General features: G+C 42.1%; 1 protein-coding gene across 1 annotated transcript in view; it reads left to right on the top strand.

Moving 5' to 3' along the window:
- The first annotated feature begins 13,225 nt into the window (after nucleotides 1–13,225).
- TRHDE (thyrotropin releasing hormone degrading enzyme) overlaps nucleotides 13,226–22,826 on the top strand; it is a 210,402-nt gene continuing 200,801 nt past the window's right edge. Inside the window, exons 1-2 of the mRNA XM_058022136.1 lie at nucleotides 13,226–14,400; nucleotides 19,836–20,109. Of these exons, the coding sequence (XP_057878119.1) occupies nucleotides 13,586–14,400; nucleotides 19,836–20,109 (1,089 nt within the window). The 5' untranslated portion in view covers nucleotides 13,226–13,585. The remainder of the gene's footprint in view (nucleotides 14,401–19,835; nucleotides 20,110–22,826) is intronic.

Below are 22,826 nucleotides of genomic sequence, written 5' to 3'. Positions count from 1 at the left end.
CCAGCTACAATATTTAGCTGGACCATACCACATGAAATAAGTAGTGATTACATGGAACCTTCTCTAATTAGTTTTAATTACAAAATGTGGATGCAAGTGTGGATATGATGAATGTCTATTTGAAAATAGACACCATTTTATTCTTGTTCTTTTTAGCGTGTTAAATCTCTACTGTAGCTGTCATGTGCCAAAGCTGTGTGTTCAGGATTTCAATAATCACTTCCTAAGCTAAAGCTAAGCCTATTTTGCACATTTGATCTTAGTCTCAGCCTGTAGTTATACTCTTAATTGCCTGTTTTTCCACCCAGTTAGCGCCTACATTTTGCTCCCCTCATTCTGGACTCAATCCAGCTTAGGAAACAAAATGTCCTGTGCTTGTGCCATTGGAATTGCATGTCATATGAACAGTGACCAGCTGCCTCCAGCAAAGCCATGAGGGCCTGACCAATGGGTCACAGCTGCTGAGGGATGCTGTGTTGGGAATCATCCCCTGGGCTGGTGGGGATCTCAGCTGGGAGGCAGGAGCTGGCAGAGGGGCCAAGGTTGGCTGACCTTGGCTGCCGGGCTTGCCTGGGTCCAAATCCAAGCTCACCACAAACCAGCTTCTTTGGCTTCCAGCCTCAGCCTGGGCAAAAAGGCTGTATGGGAACATCTCACTCATCCAAGAGCACAGGCAGTTGTGTCACCATAACACTTGCACCACTACAGCCTCCCTTAGGCTGCAACCATACAGGCTTAAAATTAATAATGTAAAAAAAATAAAGGAAGAAATTAATTTAAAGAGCTCCTGATTATGCTAGCTAATGTGCTTCCTATCCAAAAAAAGATTATATATACAAGTTACAAAGAATGTTTGCAAACATTATAGTTAATGTGCACACCTTATCAACATACATTGATTTTATACACATCCTTTAATTTAAATAGCTTTGATTTTCTGTCTGGAAGACAAAAGAGAACATTAATGGCCATCGCTTACTGAATTTACAGAGTTGTGCATTAGCTCCTCTAAAATGATCTTGTGTTTGTTATGCTTTACACATTAATATTTAAAAGAATATTACAAATGCTGGTAACCTGAGTCATGTAGACATTATAGAAATAAATTGCATATTTGATATTAATTTACCCTGTTACTTCCTATCATCCTCCATAAGATAGTACACCTCTTGCAAAGATACCAATAGCAATCTCTGTGTGCCAGTTTATTACCTGTAGAGATATCATTATTCCCCTGTGACAGCAAAGTCAAATTCAAGGCATTTTTCATAAACTAGGAAAAATTACCTTTCCAGTGACATATGACACAACCTTCAACTACTAAATGAATCCAAGAAAAATTCTCTTGTGGGAAAAGACCTTGCATATGATTTGTCAGCCTTAAAAATATTTCTTGAGGAAGTTAATTTGGAGAGACCTTACAACTGAGCACTGTTTTCTATTTATATTTAATCTGTAGTCTGCTATGATGCATTTCAGAACCAAACCTATGGAATGAAATTTTGCTTTGCTAAATTTCAGCTGTACAAAGACAGTTAGGCCTCATGGTGAAATCTGAGACCTTATTGGCAATCTCACATAAAAACTGTATTTATAAATGTCATGTCAGGATTTTCAGTACTGAGGTGTTCCAAGAGATTGATGCTGTGATGAGGAGCCTGAGGAATGGAGACTAAAACTGAGGCAAGATGTCTGGGGATTGACAAGGGAGTTAAAGTAGAATGAAGTGGTTGAAGCAAAATCATCAGTTTTGGAGAGGAGGGGAGGACAGAAGGATATTCATAAAAGAACACATTTTTTCCAAATTCTCACACAGATTTAACCTTTTTGCTATTGCTAAAGATGTTTCTGTAAAGCTGATTGGCACCTGGGCTCCCTAGTGCTGGCTCATATGCAGGATGATAACCCAGAGATGCTACTGCACCCCACAGTTACTGAGATGGGGTAGGTACACTGTGCCTGCCCAAAGCCCAAGGAAGGGTTAATGGCTTCATTACCTCCCCTAGCTGAGATCAAGCTGAGGATCTGAACCAGCTGCTGTAAGAGACAGCTGCCTGGGCATTATGGAGCAGCAAATGGTGAAGCTGCAGGCTGCCCTGGAGGCTTCAGAGATACAGGCTGACAGGAGTGGTAGAAAAAGCTATGTGGAGAGAAAAACTGCCAAGCAGGGAGATAGGAAGATGCAACAGAAGAAGGAGAGGCAGGGAAAGGTGATCTGCTATTGCTTGCTCTTAAGCTGTCAGGAAAGAGCATCTCTGGATGTCCCACCTGAATGGCCTAGGGTGTTTGCAAGGGCTCATAACTGAGTTTGCAAGCCCTTTTACAGGGTCACAGGGTGGTGCTCTTATGATTGGGTAGGGTGGCATGGAATGGGGATGCTTGTCTTTGCTGCAAGCATGTAGAGCAGGATTCTGCTGTCTTGGTGGAGATTCAGCTGTACAATACAGCTCAGTGCTGTGCAGAGACCCTGAGGCTACCTCTGACAGCAGCACTGTGTGACAACTTTGTCGTGCTTGCTCTTGCACAGGTGATCTTGCTGGAAAACATGTTGGAGCAGTCTGAACAGCACAGTGTTTAAAGCAGCTAAACCTCTTAACCCCAGCTGGATCACAGCTCTTCCAGGTGATGCTGTGCTATATAGATAGAGTAAAAATATTGCAAAAGCAAGGCTCTGGGGTTTGCTGAAATAGGATGACACTACTAGTCTTCTCTATCCTGCAGACTTGGAAAATTAAGTTTGCCATCTGCATATTCATATAATCTTAGAATTGGAATTTCCTGGGGTCTGAAGAACTTACACTTCAAATAAAACCATGGGAAATTACTTATGTACGTAACTTTTCAAAAGCAAATTTAGCAGATTTTTTAGGAAGGGACCTACATGAAAATTGTCTCAGGAGGGGGGCAGGCTAGAAGGCCACATCCCTGCAAAACTGGGGTATGTATTCTGTCACTGTCTGACTCGAACCTGGCTATATGTGAGCACAGCTGCCAGTGAGAAGGTCAGAGTGCACCCAGCTGGGGCTGAAGGGCATCATGCTTGGTGTGTTTGGCAGGAGACTGACCTGGCAGAAGCATAGCTTGTGATGTATGCCTGTTCTTTCTGATAAAACAGAAGCTAGAAACCCCTCATAAGAAATGGAACTTCCTGAAAATTACACAAGGACTTACGATGTTGCAGTCCTGGGTATCCCACTACTTTTTCTTTAGACTACTTGTTTTGTGCCATTACTCTCACTCCCACCATTTAAATACTTTTTCAGAATGCCAGGATTTCAAGCCTGTAACCCCCCCCAAACATATATTCATATCTCATTTTTAAGCATGCAGCTTCTCAGTACAGTAAGTGCAATGTTCCAACAGGCAGGTTGCCAGTCTGTCTCCTAGTGCTGGTAATTATGTAGAAGCACCTGGTAACTCATAGTCTGGGGTTTGGGGAGGAAAAATGGGGAAAAAGTGATAAGAACTCGTGCATGGTGGAGTCATGCAGAGATGGCTCTCTCTGTAGCTGTATCCTCTTCAACTGCTGAAATGTGAGCACAGGGTGAAAGCTCTCTCCCTTGCTGTGTGCCATTCTTTGCTCAACCTCATTGTAACTCCTTTCCTTCCTCCTGTCTTCTCGGTAGAGAAGCATTTTCCCATTGGTGTTTTGCAGTGGGTGGCTGTTCAACTCACCGAGAATTTTGGAACATGATCAGCTATTCCAGATGTTGCTATTTCAGTGTTTCCATGGGGTGCAGCATCTAGGCACCATACAGTCATCAATAGCTCTTTTCCTCAAAAGCTTTTCCAGTGTTTGGAGGGGTGAAGATAGCAAAGAGGCTATAGAAAAAGGCTGTGGCTGTATTCAGAAGTCAGCTGCTGAGTTTTCTCCAGTCTGGGCTAGAGAACCAGCTGTTGGACCATCCTTTCTATTGCTTGACCTGAACTTACTGTGTTTGAATTTATGTAAGGCTCAGAGAAACTGCTGGACACCCACCTACTTGGTTGTTGGTAGGGGAGTTTACTGGGCTTTTCATGCTTGGGAAGTTTCCTTGAACTTCAGTGCTTACTGTGGCATATGCTTCTGTGAACATCCTTAGTCTCTCTCCATCTAAGAAATAGCTATATCTGATCATGGGAAACTACATTTTCTTCTGTGTTGTATTTTTTGTCATTTGTTCTGATCATGTGTTTTAAGGATGATACCTAATTTCAGTAAAACCCAAGGCTACTATTTAAAATAACCCCTCTCCTTACCAGAAAGATTACCTGATATGTGACTGCTTGATTAAATTGAAGAGATTTTCAGGGAGGAATTATTTTTCTTTATAAGCCTGTATTTTAGTAAGAAAGAATGCAAAGGAGCTGTCTAGATAAAAACCAGAATCTGCAAGCTTCAAGTGCTTTTAATGCAGAACAAAATGAGGGCCTATAATGTACAAAAAATTATTTTTCTTGTAGCTTCCAAAACTGTCAGCATTGGGAAAAGTAACAAAAAGGATAAATGAAAGTAACAAAAAGGGCTCTTTAAAAATTAGAAGCACCAGAAACATTCTCCCTGCTCCTTTCAAGAAGACAGACTGACCATAATTTCACTGTCCACAGTTGTCCAAGTAATGAATGAGGAGAGGTTGAGCTGTTCTGTAAGGTGAGGGGACAGCTAAGTCACTAGTGTTGTATTAAACAATGCCTATTGTGACCAGAGTCCAGCTAAGTTTTCATCTGAATGTCCTTTGCAGTACATATCCCCTGACACTTTTAATTTTTATAAATACTTTTTAATTTCTGTGTTTTATCAGCAGAATGAAAAGCTGGTGTGTGCAAATCCACCCTGAATTTAGGCAAGTATGCTATGATGCTGTATCTGATCATTCATCTTCTCCAAAAGTGGGATTAGTGGGAGTTTACAATTATCTAGCTTTACTTCTCTTGAAAAGGTGTTGCAAAATTAATGTCACTAAGATACAAAACCATTTTTCTTGTGGCAAAAATCACACAAGTCAGAGTTTGCCACTTACATTTTCCAGGGTAAGTTTGATGATTATCCTTTAAATGAACATTGATTTTTTTTCTGTAGATCCCATTATTTTCAATCCAGAGAGATTGTTCTGTCTTCTTGCATACCTATTATAAATGAATAGCAAACATTTTCACCATAAATTATTGCTTTTTTTATTAAAAAAAGAGATGGCCTAAACTCTTAAACCAAACCTCCCCCTTCCCTATGATGTGATGAATGCCAGATCCAGACTATTCTTAGTGCAGGAGATATTTCTGTGCTTTTATAACTGGCTGACCCACAAGGTGGCACTAAAGAGAAAAGTGACAACTTGGCTAATAAAAAGTGAAAACCAAAGGCAAAATACCATATGCTGAATCAATATTATTTTAATTAGGAGCATAGTTCCTTTATTGTCAGTTAAATTTTATTTTCTGAAAAGCCTTAAAGCTATACAGCAGCAAGGATGGTTCATTGCCCCCATCCCACATCAAAAGTTAAGTTTTTAAAAGAATGAGCAAGACAGAGGCTGTCTGCTTATCACAGCTCCAGAATCTTAAGGTGATTGTGATCAAAATGTAGTTTAATTAATTTTCTTCTCTAGGGAATAAGGAATTCAAATGAACTACAACCTGAAAACTTTTGAGTCATTAGTCATATTGGTAAGAGGTATGATATCAAGAATTGTGTAGTGCCTGCAATGTAAATGCATTTTCTTCTGGAATGTTTTGATTGTTTAATTTTTGTGGCTTTGTTGTTAAGTGCTCTGGTCTTACCTCATAAGCAAATTATTTGAAGAATTGGGTTCTGTGATCAGGAATTATGTACCAACAGGGGTTAAATCTTGCCACTTTGATGATGAAAATGAATCCGCACCAAAACCATCTTATTAGTAAAACTCTTTTTGAGATCCAAGTTTTACGTGAGTAGTTAGATTAACACTTTTCTAACAAGAAAGTAGGAGCCATGACTGCTGTAGACTACTCTGTAAAATGCTGACGTGAAGCTTACAAAATAATGAAAAAGTTGTATCTGAGTCAATTTTAGACCTTTAAAACCAGACTAGTTATAATATTTTGAATTTTCCTGAGATGCATGCCTATGGTATCAGCACTATTATGGGCGATAGGGGGCAGGAGTTTACTTGCAGAAACAAACTCAAAATAGTACTAATGCATTAAGAAGAAAATCCTTAAACTATTATGAAATACTTTTCTCTGAATTGAGCAGAGTTACAGAATACCTGGTAGTGGGCTCTGGGGCCCATCAAATGATCAGATATATTGGTAATGTATTTTGATCCTTAGTGAAATTGCAACTTTACAACCACCCTGGAAATCAGGAGTCACCTATGTGTAGTTTGAAAGGCTTGAATCTAGAATTATTACTAAGTAGGATATTTTAAAGTATTTTAAATGTTGGTTAAATTATCAGTGCTGCTGCTGCTGCATTTAGAATAGTTTTATCACTACAAGTAGTTACTTATTTTGTTTTTGGTTTCATTTTTTAAAAATCAATAACTGGTATTCTACATTCAAAGACCTTGTTTGATTCATTCACATTATTCATTTTGTGAGAAAATTGAATCATCTAATCCTCAGGATCCCAGTAAAATCAAACCCAGAATAATTTTGGCTAAAAAGAGCAAACAATCTTGCCCAGTCACTGAACTCATCTTCCCTTTCATAATTTGTGTCCCCTGTTTATGACTCTTCTGCACTTGCTCCATTGTAAAGGCCAACCAAAAGAAAGTCATGTTCAGGAAGGTACCAAAGTGCTTTCTTGGAATGAATTATAAAATCACAGCAACCATAAACACACTGACTTTTTTCCTTGCAGTCCTTATTCAGAGAAAGTTTGTGATCAATCAGAATTTATACTGAGGGATCTCACAGTGCTTCTGTTTGTAGATGCTGGTGATTGTTCTAGCAGATCATTCTTCCTGAAGGACTATTGTGGGCTGATCTTCCTCAGCTGTAAAATTTTGGCCACATTTCTGAAAATATTGCCTATTTTATGCTTATGCTGGACATTTGGCAAATCAAAGATCTCTAAGGTATTTAGATTGTGAAGATCAAGGGAGGTGATCATTGAAGGCTGAGGTGAGCATCAGTGCACATATCCTTTCTCACGGAGCTCATAGCAGGATACGAAAGATTATAGTGGAGCTGACAAAATACATTCATATTCTCATATAATGTCTACTAGACACAAATATGGGGCCTGAGGCAGGCGATGGTAAAGCACAAGTATTCTTGCATAAGGTGGGACTATCTAGATAAGCCGAATCAGGAGACCCACAAGGAAATATCCCTATTTTTGCCTTGTAAAATGGAAATGGGACATAGAAAGAAACAAAAGAGCATATTATGTTTATAATTACTGTAATGTTACAAAATGTCTTGAAATCCAATTCCAGAAGCGTGAATATTTATTGTAGAGTTTAAAGGATGAAGAGATTATCCACAGATGTTTTTAAAAATGGGGATTAGTCTAAATTTTAATGGAAGTAAACCCTTGCCTTGCCCACTACAATGTTCCTTGTATTTTTAATGAAAAAGGTTCAGTAGATAAGACACAATCTAGACATGTAAATCTTGGTTCTTAACACAATCTGAAGTTTCCACAAATAATTCTTCTTGTCCCCCTGAGACTAACTTCTTACTACTAATTGATTCCAATTAGCCAGTTTTAAGTGTAATTATTCAGTGAAAGAAACAAACACTATTATATCTATGCTCTGCATTCCACTACTAAAACCATGGCATTATTGAACTTGTGGAATTGAAATGGTTCATGCTTGGAAAAAAGGTATCTTCAAGAAGCTGTGTTTAAAAACACTGAGGAAAAAAACCCTTATAGATAAGTTGGAATATACTTTAACTAAAACTTGCTAGTGGAGAATGAGGACACTTATTTTCCTTCTTAAATTACTGCTGTAATGAAGAAAAAGAAATGGAAAGAAGAAAAAGAAAAATCAGTTGCTGATTAGATGTGGATAAATATGAAAACAGAACATCTGGGGAAAAGAATACATTTCATACACCCAAATTGAAAATTTTAAATATTTAGGTCTCATATGAAAGTAGATACTCTATTCCTAAAACTTGAGAAAGAAAATGCTGACTTTTGAAAAATGAAAAAGTATTATGACTTTGTCGGGTAGTACTGAGTAGTTTAAAAGGACTGGAATATAAAGGCAGTAAATTCCCCAACAAAGGGTGGCGATGGTGTGATTTCAAGGCACAAGGTGAATGGAAAGCAGCAGGTGGTCACTGGGGCCTGGTGGTGCCCAGACAGTGCTCTATTGATGCCTCCTCTGATGTTCCTTCCAACTCCAGAGGTGACAGGAAAGCAAGAGGTGATGATAAGAGAAAAAAGGAGGGGAAGAGAAGGATTGAGATTACTACAGAGCCTCTGTCCTGTGGCAAACTTCTATCTTCTCACTCCATAGGACCTTGCCCACAGCACCAAGCCCCTTCCTCATGCATCTAATCCTTTAAAAAAAGGAAACATAAAACTTGTCCATGATAAAGCCATACCTAGACACCTGGACATCTCTAGCTATAAACTAAACATAAATAGTGCTTACTGTCAATGAACTCAAGTAAGAAAGGTCATTTATACAGATGACATGAGGGTGAAGGAGCAGAAAACAATGGAAAACATGTTCCTTTTCTTGGGATGTTTAAGCCAGCACAAATCACCGTGTGTCAGCTTGTTTTACAATCCAGTGTTTTCACTTTTAATTAGAAAGTCTTTCCCTTAGCATTTTTCTTAGCAGCAATTTTTAAACTAAACAGAAGGTGTATTCCCCAGTGCCATATGTTAAACCTGACATGTTACTGAAAATGTCTTTTGGAAAAAACAAAGCAAAACAAAACCAACTAAAAAACCACTAAATATAGGACCACTGTCCCACTCCACTCTCTTTGGCCTACTTGTAAGCCTCAAGAGCACACAGCTATCCCATTAGGCAGTATCAATTCTTTGAGGAATTAGTCATAACTGAAAAGTCAGTGGATGATAGACTGATAATTTCCTCTTTTTCTTCACTGGAAACCTGTGTGGCTGGAAACAGTCATCCCCCACTTGGTCTTGTAAGTAACAGCTAGACAGAAGCTGTGTCTGTGGGGAGTGAGTAGTTCATAACACTCTGAGAGGTCACCTTGTTGATGTTTTTTGGCCAATATATTAGTAGGGTATGAAGTGTAGTCCATTTTAGAACTTAAACAGGAGGGATTAAGACCTATGGGTCTTGACTTGACTTTAAAGTATGCAAGGAGAATCCAGCTATGACCAGAGAAATGCCTGACTGAGGCTGAAAGGGTCAGTGGAGCACTGACTGATAGGGGCTGATGCAGTCTTTTTTCCCCTGTAATTTTTCCCAATATTAATTGTTGATTTTGCGCTTTGCATAGAAGGACATTTTCTGAACCTCCTTTTTTTTTTTTTTTCTTTTTTTTTCTTTTCTTTTTTTTTTTTTTTTTTTTGTGAGTAGTGTCAGTATGATAAAGTCTGTCTGTAAACTTCTGCTATATACAGATGAATGAAGGATGGATCACTTGGATTAAAAAGCAGCCATATTTAGGCAGACTCAGAAAAATATAATGTGCCAATCTTTGGGTTGGATGAACTGTACCCAGCTGCATGATATACAATGAAGTTACTCATTTATAGTGCTTTTCTTCCAAGACTGTAAAGCACCAGTGTGAATACTGAGAGGTGTTGTGTGCAATCTTAATGTAACATAAACTACAGCTTTATGTGGGTCCCTCATCAGCTCTTTGGGAGCCATGCTATAAGCTGGTATAGAATTGGAAATTGTGTTATCTGAAGTTTATCCATGTTTCTTCTGATACTTGTCTAGGTAGGGCCATCTCCATAGAAATTGAGTTAAGGTGAGACCTTCTCTTTTATTTTGTATGAATACCTGAAAACCCAGGCTATAAGCTCATAAAATGAGATTGCATACAAGATGTTGATGGCCTAGGGGAAGTTTTGAACAACAGGAAGTCAATATCAGGACTTTGCTGGAAAAAATGAACTATGATCTGGTGTATTTTCTAACAGCCTTTGCAGAAAGACCAAAGGAGTTGCAAGCTTCAGAGGCAAAACCCATGAAATCCATGTCTATGTTTATAACCGTGGACAGATGAAAAAACAAGAATTTTTCCCAGATGTACACACAAGTTTTTTTGGGAGCCGCATGCCTTTGTATTTTCTTCAGCAAAATGGCTATATGTAACAGTCTGTACACTAAACTACTTGCAGAGAGTAGCATTTGAGAACAAATTACCAAGTTAATACCTTCTTTGACCTGTATCTGGTCAAGCTATATTTTAGAAACCTGTCATTACTAATATGAAGAAGAGGTTAATCTGGTAATATGAAGTTTCAGAATGATGGATGAGTTAAGGCTCATGAGCTATTTAACACAATACCTAGCTGCACCTTCTTATTGTAAGTCTCCAGACTGACAAGCCCAAAGAGGAGGGGTCGCAAGCCTCTCAATACTTTGCTTCTGCAATGATGAAATTTGGAGGGGAATCTAGACAGCCTTAATTCCCACCACTCATGCCTTGTGCCAGTTTTTGGAGTGCTATTCCAACCTGGCTTAAAAGGAATCAGCCTCATGGCTCCTCATAAGGATGCAACTTAAACCTTTTACATACCCTCTCTCATACTGACCCTACAATTTATAGCCTATTATTGTTGAAGCTAAATCGCACGACTGACTCCCTTGGCAGGGCTTGGAAGATTTCAGCCTGGAGAATTATGTATTTGTTATCTGTACATCAAGATGGTCAGAATCATGCTCCTGTGTTCTCATACACACACACACTTGTATCTTCCTCTCTAAAAGTGGCAAATCTGGTTTGCCCAACTACTCACTGCTTTTCTGAAAAGGCTTCACAAAAACCTTAACCTGTGAAACTTGTAACTATTGAACTGTATTTAATTAAAATTATTAAAAGTCAGAAATGTTTATAAATAGGGCATAATGTACTACTTTATTCCAGGTTACTTCTACTCTTGATTACATCTTTGCCTGAACATCTCCCTGCACCGCTGACAAGAACAAACATAACTGAAAGTGCAGTTCAGAGAGCGACAGAGGAAAACACTGCCTATTTTACTAATGCCTGATGCTGACAGCCTGTACACAAAATCTTAAAAGCACTCAGGCACTTCCTTTTGTGCCCACTTTTAAAGGGTTTAATGAAACATATAGAAACTGACATTTTAAACCTGTAGCTTTGGATGTTATTTTGCCATGTCAGTTTCTTTTTTTTTTTTCCAAATCACATAGCAATAGTTTTCTACCTTTCTGCTTCAAACTTCAGTCAACGAGTAATGAAGGCTCTTTTCAGATAATAAAATGTTTCTGTTCTTTGACCTGTTCTAACAGGTGGGCAGCCAAATATCACCACAGGAAATACAGGGCAACACTCATTATTGAGCAAAATCTTAGTCCTCCTAGGACATACAAACACAATGAGAAAGTGTATCAACATACCTCTAATTAAAATTTGTTAAGATTAAAAACCTTTTTTAGACTGTGCTGCAAGATAAAAATAAAGGCTAATTTCTTTCCAGAGACAGTAGACCTGAATACAATCCTTCTATAGGAATATATAAGGAAGCTAGCAAACTCCTTATACTGAAACTGGTAATCCTTAATCTGGTTTAAGTGTCAATAAATGATCATTTGTATTCTGCAACAGTATGCAAAGTGATGTAACACTTCTTGAAGATGTCGAAGATTCAGGACAAAGAAAGATTAGGCATTTCCTCTTGAAGTAAAATGGCTAATATATCACATGTAATGAAACTCTTCAGATTTGCTTTGCTTATGAAAGAAGTGCAGGACTTGATTTTTTGTTCTTTTCACTATGGAAAGTAAGGCATTTATCCTGTGAATTGTCATGTATGCATTTAACTTGATGTACAGCATATATTCCCATAGATTCCACAGGACTGAATGCCAAAGATAGACACATCTGTGACTGCTTACAAGATTGGAGCTGAAGAGCTTCAAAAGTGAAAATGAACAGAGATGGTTTTTGAAGTATGCAAGCAAAATAAGGGGAACAGAGATGCTCTCAGACATTGATCTAGATCCTTGCTGTATATATTAATTCTGTGTGTTTGCAGATCCTATGTACAAAAGTTTGGGTGCAACTGGAAAAAGTAGGCTGATTCGGCTTTCCACACAGGGACTCACTCCTAGGGGTACTCAAGCCAAGCGTTGCTGTATTATCGCAGGCAGCATTTAACACATCTTTAAATCCTTCCAGCTGAGGGGTGGGGGTTCAGCACTGACAACAAGGAGAGCAAGAGACAAAGTCCTTGGGCCGCGGAGTTACGGCATGGGGATTTCTGAAAGTACCAGCCAACGCTTACGGCACGATTTTTTCCCGGGCATATTAATCCTATCGATTTAAGTAGGAGTATTTATCCTTTTCTGAGCTCCATCCTCACGTTAGTATGACAGCACTATTGTCGTTCAAACACGTAGTCGGCGGCTCTTTATTAAGTCTCTATAAATATGGCACAGTAAGGGCATTCAATATTTATGTGGAGAGCACACGCATTCGTGTGTAATCCCGGGCAGTCCTGCGGCTGGGAGGCTTTGCAGCCTCCCCACTCCCGGCGCAGCCTGGCCCTCGCCCTGCGCCCGCCCCGGCCGGGGCTCCCTCCGCCGCCTCAGCGACCTCCCCCGGAGCCGCCGCGTGTGACACACCGGAGAAAAGCCTCCCTCGTCCCCGCGTCGCCCCCGCCTCCCGCCCCCGCCCGCTCCCCCGGGGCGCCGCCGTCACCGCCGGCAGCCGGAGCAGCCGCTGAAGCCGAGGGGCGGCGGGGCTTGCCCGCCTCTCCCCCCTTCCCATCCTTTCCCTTCCCTTCCCTCGCCTCTCCCCGGTGCCTATATATAGCCGCCTCTGCTCGAGCCAGCCGGGAGATTGCTCTGTACCTGCAGGAGACGGGAAAGAGAAAATAAGAGAAGCGACTCTCAGGAGCCTGACCCGCTATCAGGAAGAGGAGGACGGGCCCGGCCCGCGCCGCTGTCCGGTGCCACCGCCCCCGGTGCCGGGCGAGCCCCGCTGGGACGGGCCGACCTGCGCGGCGGCGCCCCGGGGGCGCGCATGGCTCGGGCGCTGCCGGGGCCGGGCGAGGAGCCCGACCCTGGCCTCGGCGGCTCGGGACGCGGGGGAAAGAGAGCTCCCTGCGGACGGCGGCGCTAGCGGGGGGCCGGGGCGGCAGAGCCCTCCCCCCTGGCGCCGAGGTGCGCTCGGCGGCATGTGCTGAAGTGCCCCGCAGAAGCCGCACAAGTTGCCTGCGCGCCGTGGCCCGGCGGCCGGACGGCGGGGAGCGCCCGCCGCCTCTAGCCTGACCCGACCCGACCTCGTCCTCGTCCCGTTCCCCTCCCTGAGGGCTGCTCCAACGCGGGGCTCCCGGCGGCCAGGGTGATGCGGCTCGTTGGGAAGTGAGAGACCGTGCGTCCCACGCGGGCCGAGGGCCCCCTGCCTCGGAGTCTCCCATGCTGTCGGGGCCCCCTCGGGTGGCGGCGGCCCCGCGGGAGGCGGGGGCGGCGCTGCCGTGATGGCCCTGGAGGAGAAGCGTGAGAAGCGCCCGCCCGTCACCCCCATGATGATCGAGGAGGAGGCCGCCTTGCGGAACGGCAGCCGGGGGCTGCCGCCGGGACCTTGGGCCGAAGCGGCGGGGCCAAGACCCCGCACCACGGAGCGGCACATCGCCGTGCACAAGCGCCTGGTGCTGGGCTTCGCTGTCTCCATCCTAGCGCTGCTGGCAGTGACCATGATTGCCGTGCTGCTCAGCGTCCGCTTCGAGGAGTGCGGCGCCGCCGCCGACGGTCCGCCGCGGGCCGGCGGCAACGGGAGCCTTTCGGGGGTAGCCCGGCAGCCGCACGGTGCGGGGCAACCCCCCGGCCGGCCGGAGGAGGATGCGCGGGGCGGGGAAGCGGCGGAGGAAGAGGAGGAGGAGGAGGAGGAGGAGTGGCAGCGGCGGCGGGAGCTGCCGCCCTGGGCCCGGCCGCGGCTGCCGCGGCACCTGCGGCCGCTGCACTACAACCTGATGCTGACCGCCTTCATGGAGAACTTCACCTTCAGCGGGGAGGTGAACGTGCAGCTGGAGGTGCGTAACGCCAGCCGCTACATCGTGCTGCACGCCCACCGCATGCACATCGAGGCGGTGCGCGTGGCCGAGGACAAGCTGGCCGGCGGAGTGCGGGTGGCCCGCACCTTCTTCTACCCCCAGACCCAGGTGTTCGTCGTGGTCCTCAACCGCAGCCTGGAGGTGCAGAGAAGTTACAACCTTAAGATCATCTACAACGCCCTCATCGAGAACGAGCTGCTGGGCTTTTTCCGCAGCTCCTACGTCCTCCACGGCGAGCGAAGGTAGCGGACGGGCCGCGTCGCCTCAAACCCAACTCTGATCGAAGTTGGCGGCCCCCGCGCCAACTTCGGCTAGGGCGGCGCTAGGACCCGGCGGCCGCGGCGCCGCCAGGCGGGTGATGCCGCTGGCTCCGCGCTGCTCGGCCCCGGTGGTCCTGCCGAAGGGTGCGGGGCTCGGCCGGCTGCCCGGGAGGGGGCTACGGCCGCCAAGGCCGGCCGGCTGCTGAGCGCAGGCCAGGCCTCGCATACCCCCGTCACCTCTGTCAGGTCATCTCCGTAGGGCTCGGCTGTCAGAGCAAAGATGCGGGCGTTCTCGGGGACCGCGAGCCCTGGCCCGCTCCAAGCCACCGGCCGGTGTCGTGAGCCAGCCGTGAGAGCGGCTGGAGGGCGGCCGAGGCTGCGGGAGCGAGCGGGGGCGGGCGGAGCTGCCGCGGGGCGGTGCGGGCTGGGCCGTGCGGAGGCCGGGCCGGGGTGAGCCGGGGCCGCCGCCGGTGAGCGGAGCGCTCCGCCTGCCCCCTGCACGCCCCGCCTGCGCGGGCAGGGCTGCGGGGAGCGGCCGCCGGGTCGGGAGATGGCCCGGCGCAGCTTGGGGACGGACGGTGGCAAGGAGCAAACTTGCGAGGGTGCCGCCGGTGAGGCAGAACGTCCGCTAGGTCCTTGTCAAGGCAGAGGCTCCGGGTCTGTTTCACACAAAGGCACTGTGTTCGACTGCCGTGTGCCCTGGTATGACAGAGCCTCGTCAGGTTACAAATAGCAGCGTGTAGGGCAGCGAGACTTCTGTTTTGCTTTTATTCTGTTTGGTAAAGCAGAAAACGTGGTGGGATGAGTTTTCACATACGCTGAATGCGTTTACAGTACAGCTGGGTCGCGGCAGATTTACACCCTGTGACCCGACAAACCTGCTTCATTTGCGGGCAGAGCAAGATTCAGTCTTGATCTGTATTTACTCACGTAGTGAAAGCCCCTTGGGTCCCTGTCTGGGCCCTTGTTCTGGTGGGCAGGGTTATTGTGGAGGGCCCCGTTCAGTTACAGAGGCTTTCTTTTTAAAGAAGGTGTTTTCTCACCACATTGAGGCTTTGTAATGGAAAAGAAAGGCAAGGATGGACTTCTTGATAGTTCTGGCATGGTTTATAATTTTAGAATTGGATTCTTTTTAAGCTGTCCTTTCTTGAAATATCTGTGCAGTGACAGGTTTTCTTTTCCTGAAACTTAGTGTTTTAGATTGTGGAAACAATTTAAATGAAACAAAGATTTTATAGTTGGTAGAACCGGGCAAAAATATTAAGACATGAAAAGCATCCTCACCAACTCAATTAAGTCAAAAGCCCTTTTATTAAAACATATTTTCATTACAAGATTACTGACAATTTTCAAAAGCCTGATATTAGAACCTCAAGCGGGATCGAAATTAAGTTTTTGCAATTTGTCATCAGAGTGAAATAAAAAGGAAATTTGAAAAAGCACAGTTGTAAGAAAAGATGCGGATAAAATGCCTTTTGTCACAGTTGACTGAATGGTTGGGGTAATAGGGAGTTCTTACAGATCTGTATTGAAATGGGCAAATGAGAAAACAAAATACTGTTAACAGCAGGGGGTATAATTCACTTTACAAATCTGAGAAGTTATTTAAGCAGTTATTATTCTCGTGTACTTTGACTTTGTGTAGGAATAATTGAACTGTCAAATAGGTGTGGCAGTGACATTTCTCCAGAGCTACTGTACTACACTTATCCCCTAGTTGAGATTTAGAAACCATCACCAACAAAAAAAGGTCTGTTCACTGCTTCAGTCATCAGGATAGTTTAAGACACAGAGTGGAAGGTGATGGTAAAATGTTTTTCGCAGTGCTCCGTGTGTAAGTTTTCAGATATAAATTACTTTGTTTTTAATACAGTTAAGTATAGTCATGGGCAAATTACTTACCTTACGTAAGGTAGCATTGCTATATTGAAATCAGTGGCATGTTTTTCCTTTACACCAGCTCACTTACATTTCCTTCAGTAAAATATTTTTATAACTGTAGTCATTGCTTGGTTGTAGTTTAAGGTGTTAAATAGAAAAAGTGTTTTTCCTTTTCATCTGTCAGAGGCTTAATGACTCACTATAGTATAAAGTGAATAATACCCATTCTAAACCAGGGAACTTTTTTGATCAGAGAGTGCTCTTACAGTAACAATTTGCATTCCGATTAATAACCCATTTTTTAATATGATACATATAACTGTTTTTAGTCCTCAAACACAGACAGCTTCTGTTATGATAGACAGACAGACTTGCATGCTCTGGGAGACCTTGCTGTTCCAGCAGGGCTTTGATTTTTTGACAACTTTATATTCAAATAAAGTACATCAGCCTCATTGGACTGGTACTTGCTGTAAAAGGGTCCAAACCATCATTTTTCACTTTTGTTGTACATGAGGAGCAAATAACTCTGCTGGGAGGCATCACAAACATATTAATGCCTTCACTTTATGATTTTTTTCCCCAAAAGTTAGTTTCTCTGGCCTTCACAGGTGAATGTTGTAAATCAGCCTGAAAGGTAAAAGCTATGTTCAAGTGTTTATTTTTGGACTGAAATCTTTCTTACTGTACTTGAAATGTAAAATGCAAGTGATATGCTACAAATTTACTTTGCATTATGTGCTAGAATTTACTGACAATAATCAACAGCAATATAGTACAGAGCTACAGGAGGAGTATGCAGGCATAATATTAACGAACATCAAAGTTTGGAAGTGAAAAGGAAAAAAAATTCTTATATCATGCAGAGAAAACAAAGACGTATTCTTTAATCTTCTAACAACTAAGATGTCAAAATAGGTTATTGAGGAAACACATCTTCCTTTAATAGACAAGATAGAGTTAAAACACCTGCAAGTTACTGCCATGGGTATTCTGAGGAGACAGACTGTGAGCCCGTCATGCCCTCAAGTACAACTTTTTGTGGTGGTATTTTTGGGAACAGGAGGTAAAAGTGTTGGTACCCAGAGAGCTGTGTAAAGGGAAGGATGAAATAGTCAAACTGCCCTTCACTTTTGCCACGCTGTAGAAGTCTGCTTGTTTTACTTGAACACAGAGTGAAATAGATAAACAATGTTTTAGGTTTAGCTTGTTTGTTTTCTTTAAATGGTTAGGGTTTTTTTTTTAAAGCAGTTTTAAGATTTTGTTTGTTTTGCTTTGTGGCACAACAAGCAAATCGATGTTTGATAGTAATGCACATGTTGTAGATATCACTATTATTGGTAGTTGGTGTATTTTTAGTATGAAATATTGACTGCTCTGTGTTTGCCCAGTTATGTCTATGTGGATATATCTGTCTCTCTGTGAAAACACAGAAGATGAAGAGTTTACCAGGGTTTATTAGCCTGATGAAGGGATTGTTTCAGTGGCCTAATGTGTACTAAAGATGACTGATAAGATCTCTGAGAAGTGGGGTGAAGATGTGGAGAGAGGGCACGGGAAAGCTTCCTTATTTAGAGGGTATCACAGTATGACCAATATTTCCTAAGTACGCATTTACGTGTGTGTCGGAGCTCATTAAAATTGTTAATTGCAGAGGAAAGTTCATCATTCTTGCTTTGTTAATAATAGGCCAGTACAGTTTTCCATGCTCACTTGAAGCCTCTGTTGATGTCTGTAGCTGTTTAGAGTGTGCCTAGAATGCAGAATCAGGTCCACTTGAAATACTTTGCATATAAATTAAGTTGCTTTGCTTCATTTAATTGGCTGATTTGGCTTTGTTGCAGTAGTACAAATCCATTGATATGGGAGTTTTTTGGATTAACACGGAGATATCTGGCACTAACTTTTTACTTTAGATTTAGCAATCTTATCCAAAATGCTGGTTTTAATAATCCATGTTTTTTCATGAGGCAAGAAAAATGTGAATACCTTCAATAATTGTTAGCCAAAAAAGGCTTTTTATTTTAGAAAGAAGACCAATGGTAACTGCTTCAGTGGTGGAAAATTTTTTCAAGTTTTAAAAAAGTTATCCTTATTGAAAACATATATCTAGTTCTATCAGGCACTCTATCAAGAAAAAGGTGTAATGTTTCAATAAAATTATTTCTTCATTGCCTCCAAAATATGTGTAAAATCCAAAAAGTTTTAAAAAAAGTTAATGATACTTTTTTTTTTTCCCTATGGGGTACCTATGTTTTTGTTTTATCAATGTTAGAGTATCATATTGCAGATTAATAGTTATATACTGATTAATAATAGGTATCACCATTTTCATTACATCAAAGCTATTCACCCATCTTTTTCCCTCAGAGGAATAACAGCTGAATAACAGCCAGCCTCTAAAATCTTGATAAATGTTTGCCTGGTATCTAAAATTGCACAGTTATTTCCACAGATGAAACCTTGGAAGGTGAGACATGAATCAAAAGGCCTACATGCATGCTACCTTCACATTTACATGGTTGGCCCATGGTAATTTTCTTGTTCTACATGCCTCCAGAAAATACTCTTACCAAACTCCATATTTCAACCTTTTAAGTTTAGCTTATTTTTTCTACAAAAAGACCATGGGTTTTTTCCAAATGTGTAAATACATGTCTCCAATTCAGAAGGCGTCCTATTCTGTATCTGGATCAAAATTTATTTAGTTAAAAAAAAAAAAAAGTTACAGGTTTTATTGTCAAGCTAAAGCCTTCCCATTCTTTCCATTCATGCTTAATAAATACCTTTACCTCCTTCAAAGATCTTTCCAAAATTTGGCCCATTAACTGAGAACATGGATTTGCTCTCTATAAAGTACACCAGGAAAAAAAAAACACGGGTAGAAGAATGGTGAAATACTTTATGCAGGTTTAATAATTTGCTTTCATTTGTGATTCTGCTAAGCTCACAGGATGGTTTTTTTGGAGGTGCACAGACACAGCAGTGATATGTAGTACTGTGTCCCAGGCCTACATGCAGCTGGTAGAGAAGTAATCAGCTGTGGAAAACAATGACCCTCCTGAGTGCGCTGTGTGACCGTAAGTTCTCATGCCCAGAGAAAGGTAAAGCGCCCTGTCAGTGTCTCAGGGCAGAGTGAATTCCCTGAAGGCTCTTAAATCCTGGTTTGAACTGAGTGTGCTTGTTTTGCATTGTGTAGCCAACAGTGGCTTGCTTTTTCCCCCACATATTGATGAACAATACTGCGAGAACCTGAAGTTTGATGCAAGGCAAGGGTTGATTTCTTTAGTGTTAGTGTGGTGTCTGTAAATTTATAGGAAATTTGTAGACCATTAATTTGTATCTATTGCATTGCAGTAGATGTAGTAAGAAAATGATCAAGCAGTGTTCAAACACTATATATTTTGTGTATTACAGTTGTAATTATTTCCTCCTTTAAATCACAATGGTCAAGCAGTGTCTTATTTGGTATGTCTGTGATCAAGTGCTAGGCACAATTAATAATCAATTTTTATTTTTGTTTTCTGCTTTTCTAGGTTTCTTGGTGTTACACAGTTTTCTCCTACTCATGCCAGAAAAGCCTTTCCTTGCTTTGATGAGCCCATCTACAAGGCCACATTCAAAATCAGCATCAGACATCAAGCTACTTACTTATCTTTGTCCAACATGCCAGTTGAAACTTCTGTTTTTGAAGAAGATGGATGGGTTACAGATCACTTTTCACAGACCCCTCTCATGTCCACCTATTACCTGGCTTGGGCAGTGTGCAATTTTACATACCGGGAAACTGTCACCAAGAGTGGAGTAGTTGTAAGTATTTCTAACATACCAAAAACATTTCATTACTTTGAAAACCCTAAAGGGATTGTACCAGCAAATATTTAAAATATATTCTTGATTAATATTTTAAAAATTTGCTTGTCTATTTAATGATTATGTGTATTGTTTGGGACCTTTCCTGGAGGTTTGTCTAACATTTTTAGTTTGTCTTGTGCCTTTTGTGCATGGTTAGCTTAGTAGGTGTGGTTATCTGATGAAGTTTTAAACTTTTAAATATGCTGGTAAACTGCACTTTGGTTTTTTTTTGGCAAGTTTTTTCTTGTTTTTCCTATAGCCTTTTCATTACAAGCGTTCATGAGATTATTAAAGTGGCAATACTGGTAAGGTTTCCAGTCTCCTTCCTTTGCTACTGACGTATCCCTTGGTGTGCTGTATAGTAGCTCAGAAGGCTGATATAGTAATTTCTCTCTTAGATCTTTTGCCCAGGAACAGGACTTTGCAACCTATCTGCTTTCTGAGGCTGATGGAAGTCCTAAGTTTCTGAAGGTGTTTTTTGCAACTATGGCATGATTCCAGGAGTTATGTCTTGAAAAAAAAGAAACAAACGAGAGAAAATCCTTTATTTGTTTATGTCAGTTTTGGTTTTGTGTACAAATATCAAGCTCAGAACTGTATAACAAACCAAAACATACATGAGAAATGCTGTCAGCTTAATAGAATATTTTACAGCGCTGTCATCTTGATTTTCAGGTGAACATACAGAGAAAGCCTTCCTATTTAGTTGCTATGAATAACGAAACAGAGCCAGTTCTGGAAATAGAGGGCCAGACAACAGTTTGAGCTGTGAGCCTGGGCAAAGGAGTGTTCACCTTATACTCCAGCAAATGCTGTATGATTTTGTGCTGTAGCCTGGGGGCTTGAGGAAGGGCTGCAGACTGTTCATATCAGGAAATATCTCCTTAGACACTTTGAGCCAGCCTGAGCATTGTGCTGCAATGGAGGGAGCTGATTGATCCACCTTCCCTGAGCCAAAGGTGTTCTTGGCCTTCCTTGTGCCAGCCATCAGCTCTGTACAGCCATATGATCTGGCTGAAAACTGACCTGAAAAATAACCAGAAATGTGGTGAGATTTCAGCCAAAACAGTTCACTGATCTGGCTTTTTGTTCTGCTATCAGAGTCCTAGCATGGATTTGAGGCTGTGCTGATGGAAGGCAGACCCGGGAAGCACTGGCATTTAGGCTCATTTAGGCTGTTCTGAAGGGATCAACAAATAAGTCTTATTTTTGTTATTGGAACAGTTGAGTAGGACACTGGAGGCCTTTCTTCAGCCCTTTTCTGCCATAACCAGCAGACTGTGACAGTACTCTCTGGCACCACACAAGGAGGAAGTATGACTAGGAAGTGGTTCTCCTGAGGTGCTTTAACCTATAATGATATGGGAACTGCTGAGACTTAAGTAATCGTCATAGGATCATAGAACAGTTTGGGTTGGAAAGGACCATAAAGACCATCTAGTTCTGAACCCCTGTGCCACAGGCAAGCACACCTTCCACTAGACCAGGTTACTCAAAAACCACATCCAGCCTGGCCTTGAGTGCTTCCAGGGATGGGTCATCCATAGCTTTTCTGAGCAACCTGTTCCAGTATATCACCACCCTCAGAGTAAGGAATTTCTTCATAACACCTAATCTGAACCTGCCCCCTTTTGTTTTGAAACTGTTACTCCTCATCTTATCACCACTATTGGCATAACCAGATATTTGAAAGGTTGGGGATGGAACTCAGGACCATCAATTTGAAGCATGCAACCTACTTCCTCCATAACTCATTTTATTGTAGTATTGTTTAGAGCTCATATCCTGTAGACTTTTGCTGCTTGAATACATTTGATGCCTTGAAAACAGAGGCACACTTGTCTTGTAAAACAACAGATAGCTTTCTGCTGTTCTTGTGTTTTTTTTTTTTTTTTTTCAAAACTGCTTTCAAGACTTTCAATTTACCTGGAATCTGAACAGAAAATCCAAGTATTCTTTTGTTAGGAATTGTTGATTACTAGGGCCTTGTAGTTATGCTTGAGTCTATTGGCTCAGCACATGTAGGAGATACACATGTATATTCGACCAGCTTGTACCACTGGACAGAACTTTGCCAACAATTATGAAAATTAGTAAGCTAATCTTCGTGAAAACTTTGAGACCAAAATCCTACATAAATCGAGATAGTCTGTTACCATGTAAAATTACTTGGTTAGTCTAGAGTTTTAGCTCTTGTTTTTTTATAAAGCCCTTATCACAGAGCTATAATAACGCCCAGGAATACTGAAGTAGTTTGCAGTGGGTTATTGGTTAAATATATCTTGCTGTTTTTCAGTTCCATTTGGGATCTGATCATCTTTTATCATGGTTCAGTTTTGTTGAAAGAGTGTGTTTTAAGGTATGAACTCATGGCAAGTACTTCAGTTCAGAGCTGCATTCTTTCAGATGAATTGCTGCGGTAATCCATCTTTTTGAGTCTTTTATATTGCAATGCCAGGAGTTTGTGGACGCCACTGAGTGAATTTGAAATCATTGGAATCCTTGTACATGGAATTTCAAATTTCTTCGTTTCCTTCAAAGCCATTTTTTACTAAAATACAGTTATCCTCATATCCATGGCAGTTAAGTTAAATGTATAATTAAAGTAAATTTGCTTATAAAAATGAATGGATTTTCATGAAAATTACCCAAACCTTCAGCATAAGCATCTT

The sequence above is a fragment of the Melospiza georgiana genome, chromosome 4, assembly GCF_028018845.1.
Source record: "Melospiza georgiana isolate bMelGeo1 chromosome 4, bMelGeo1.pri, whole genome shotgun sequence".
Taxonomy (NCBI): domain Eukaryota; kingdom Metazoa; phylum Chordata; class Aves; order Passeriformes; family Passerellidae; genus Melospiza; species Melospiza georgiana.
This window is presented reverse-complemented; position numbering and strand designations above follow the sequence as displayed.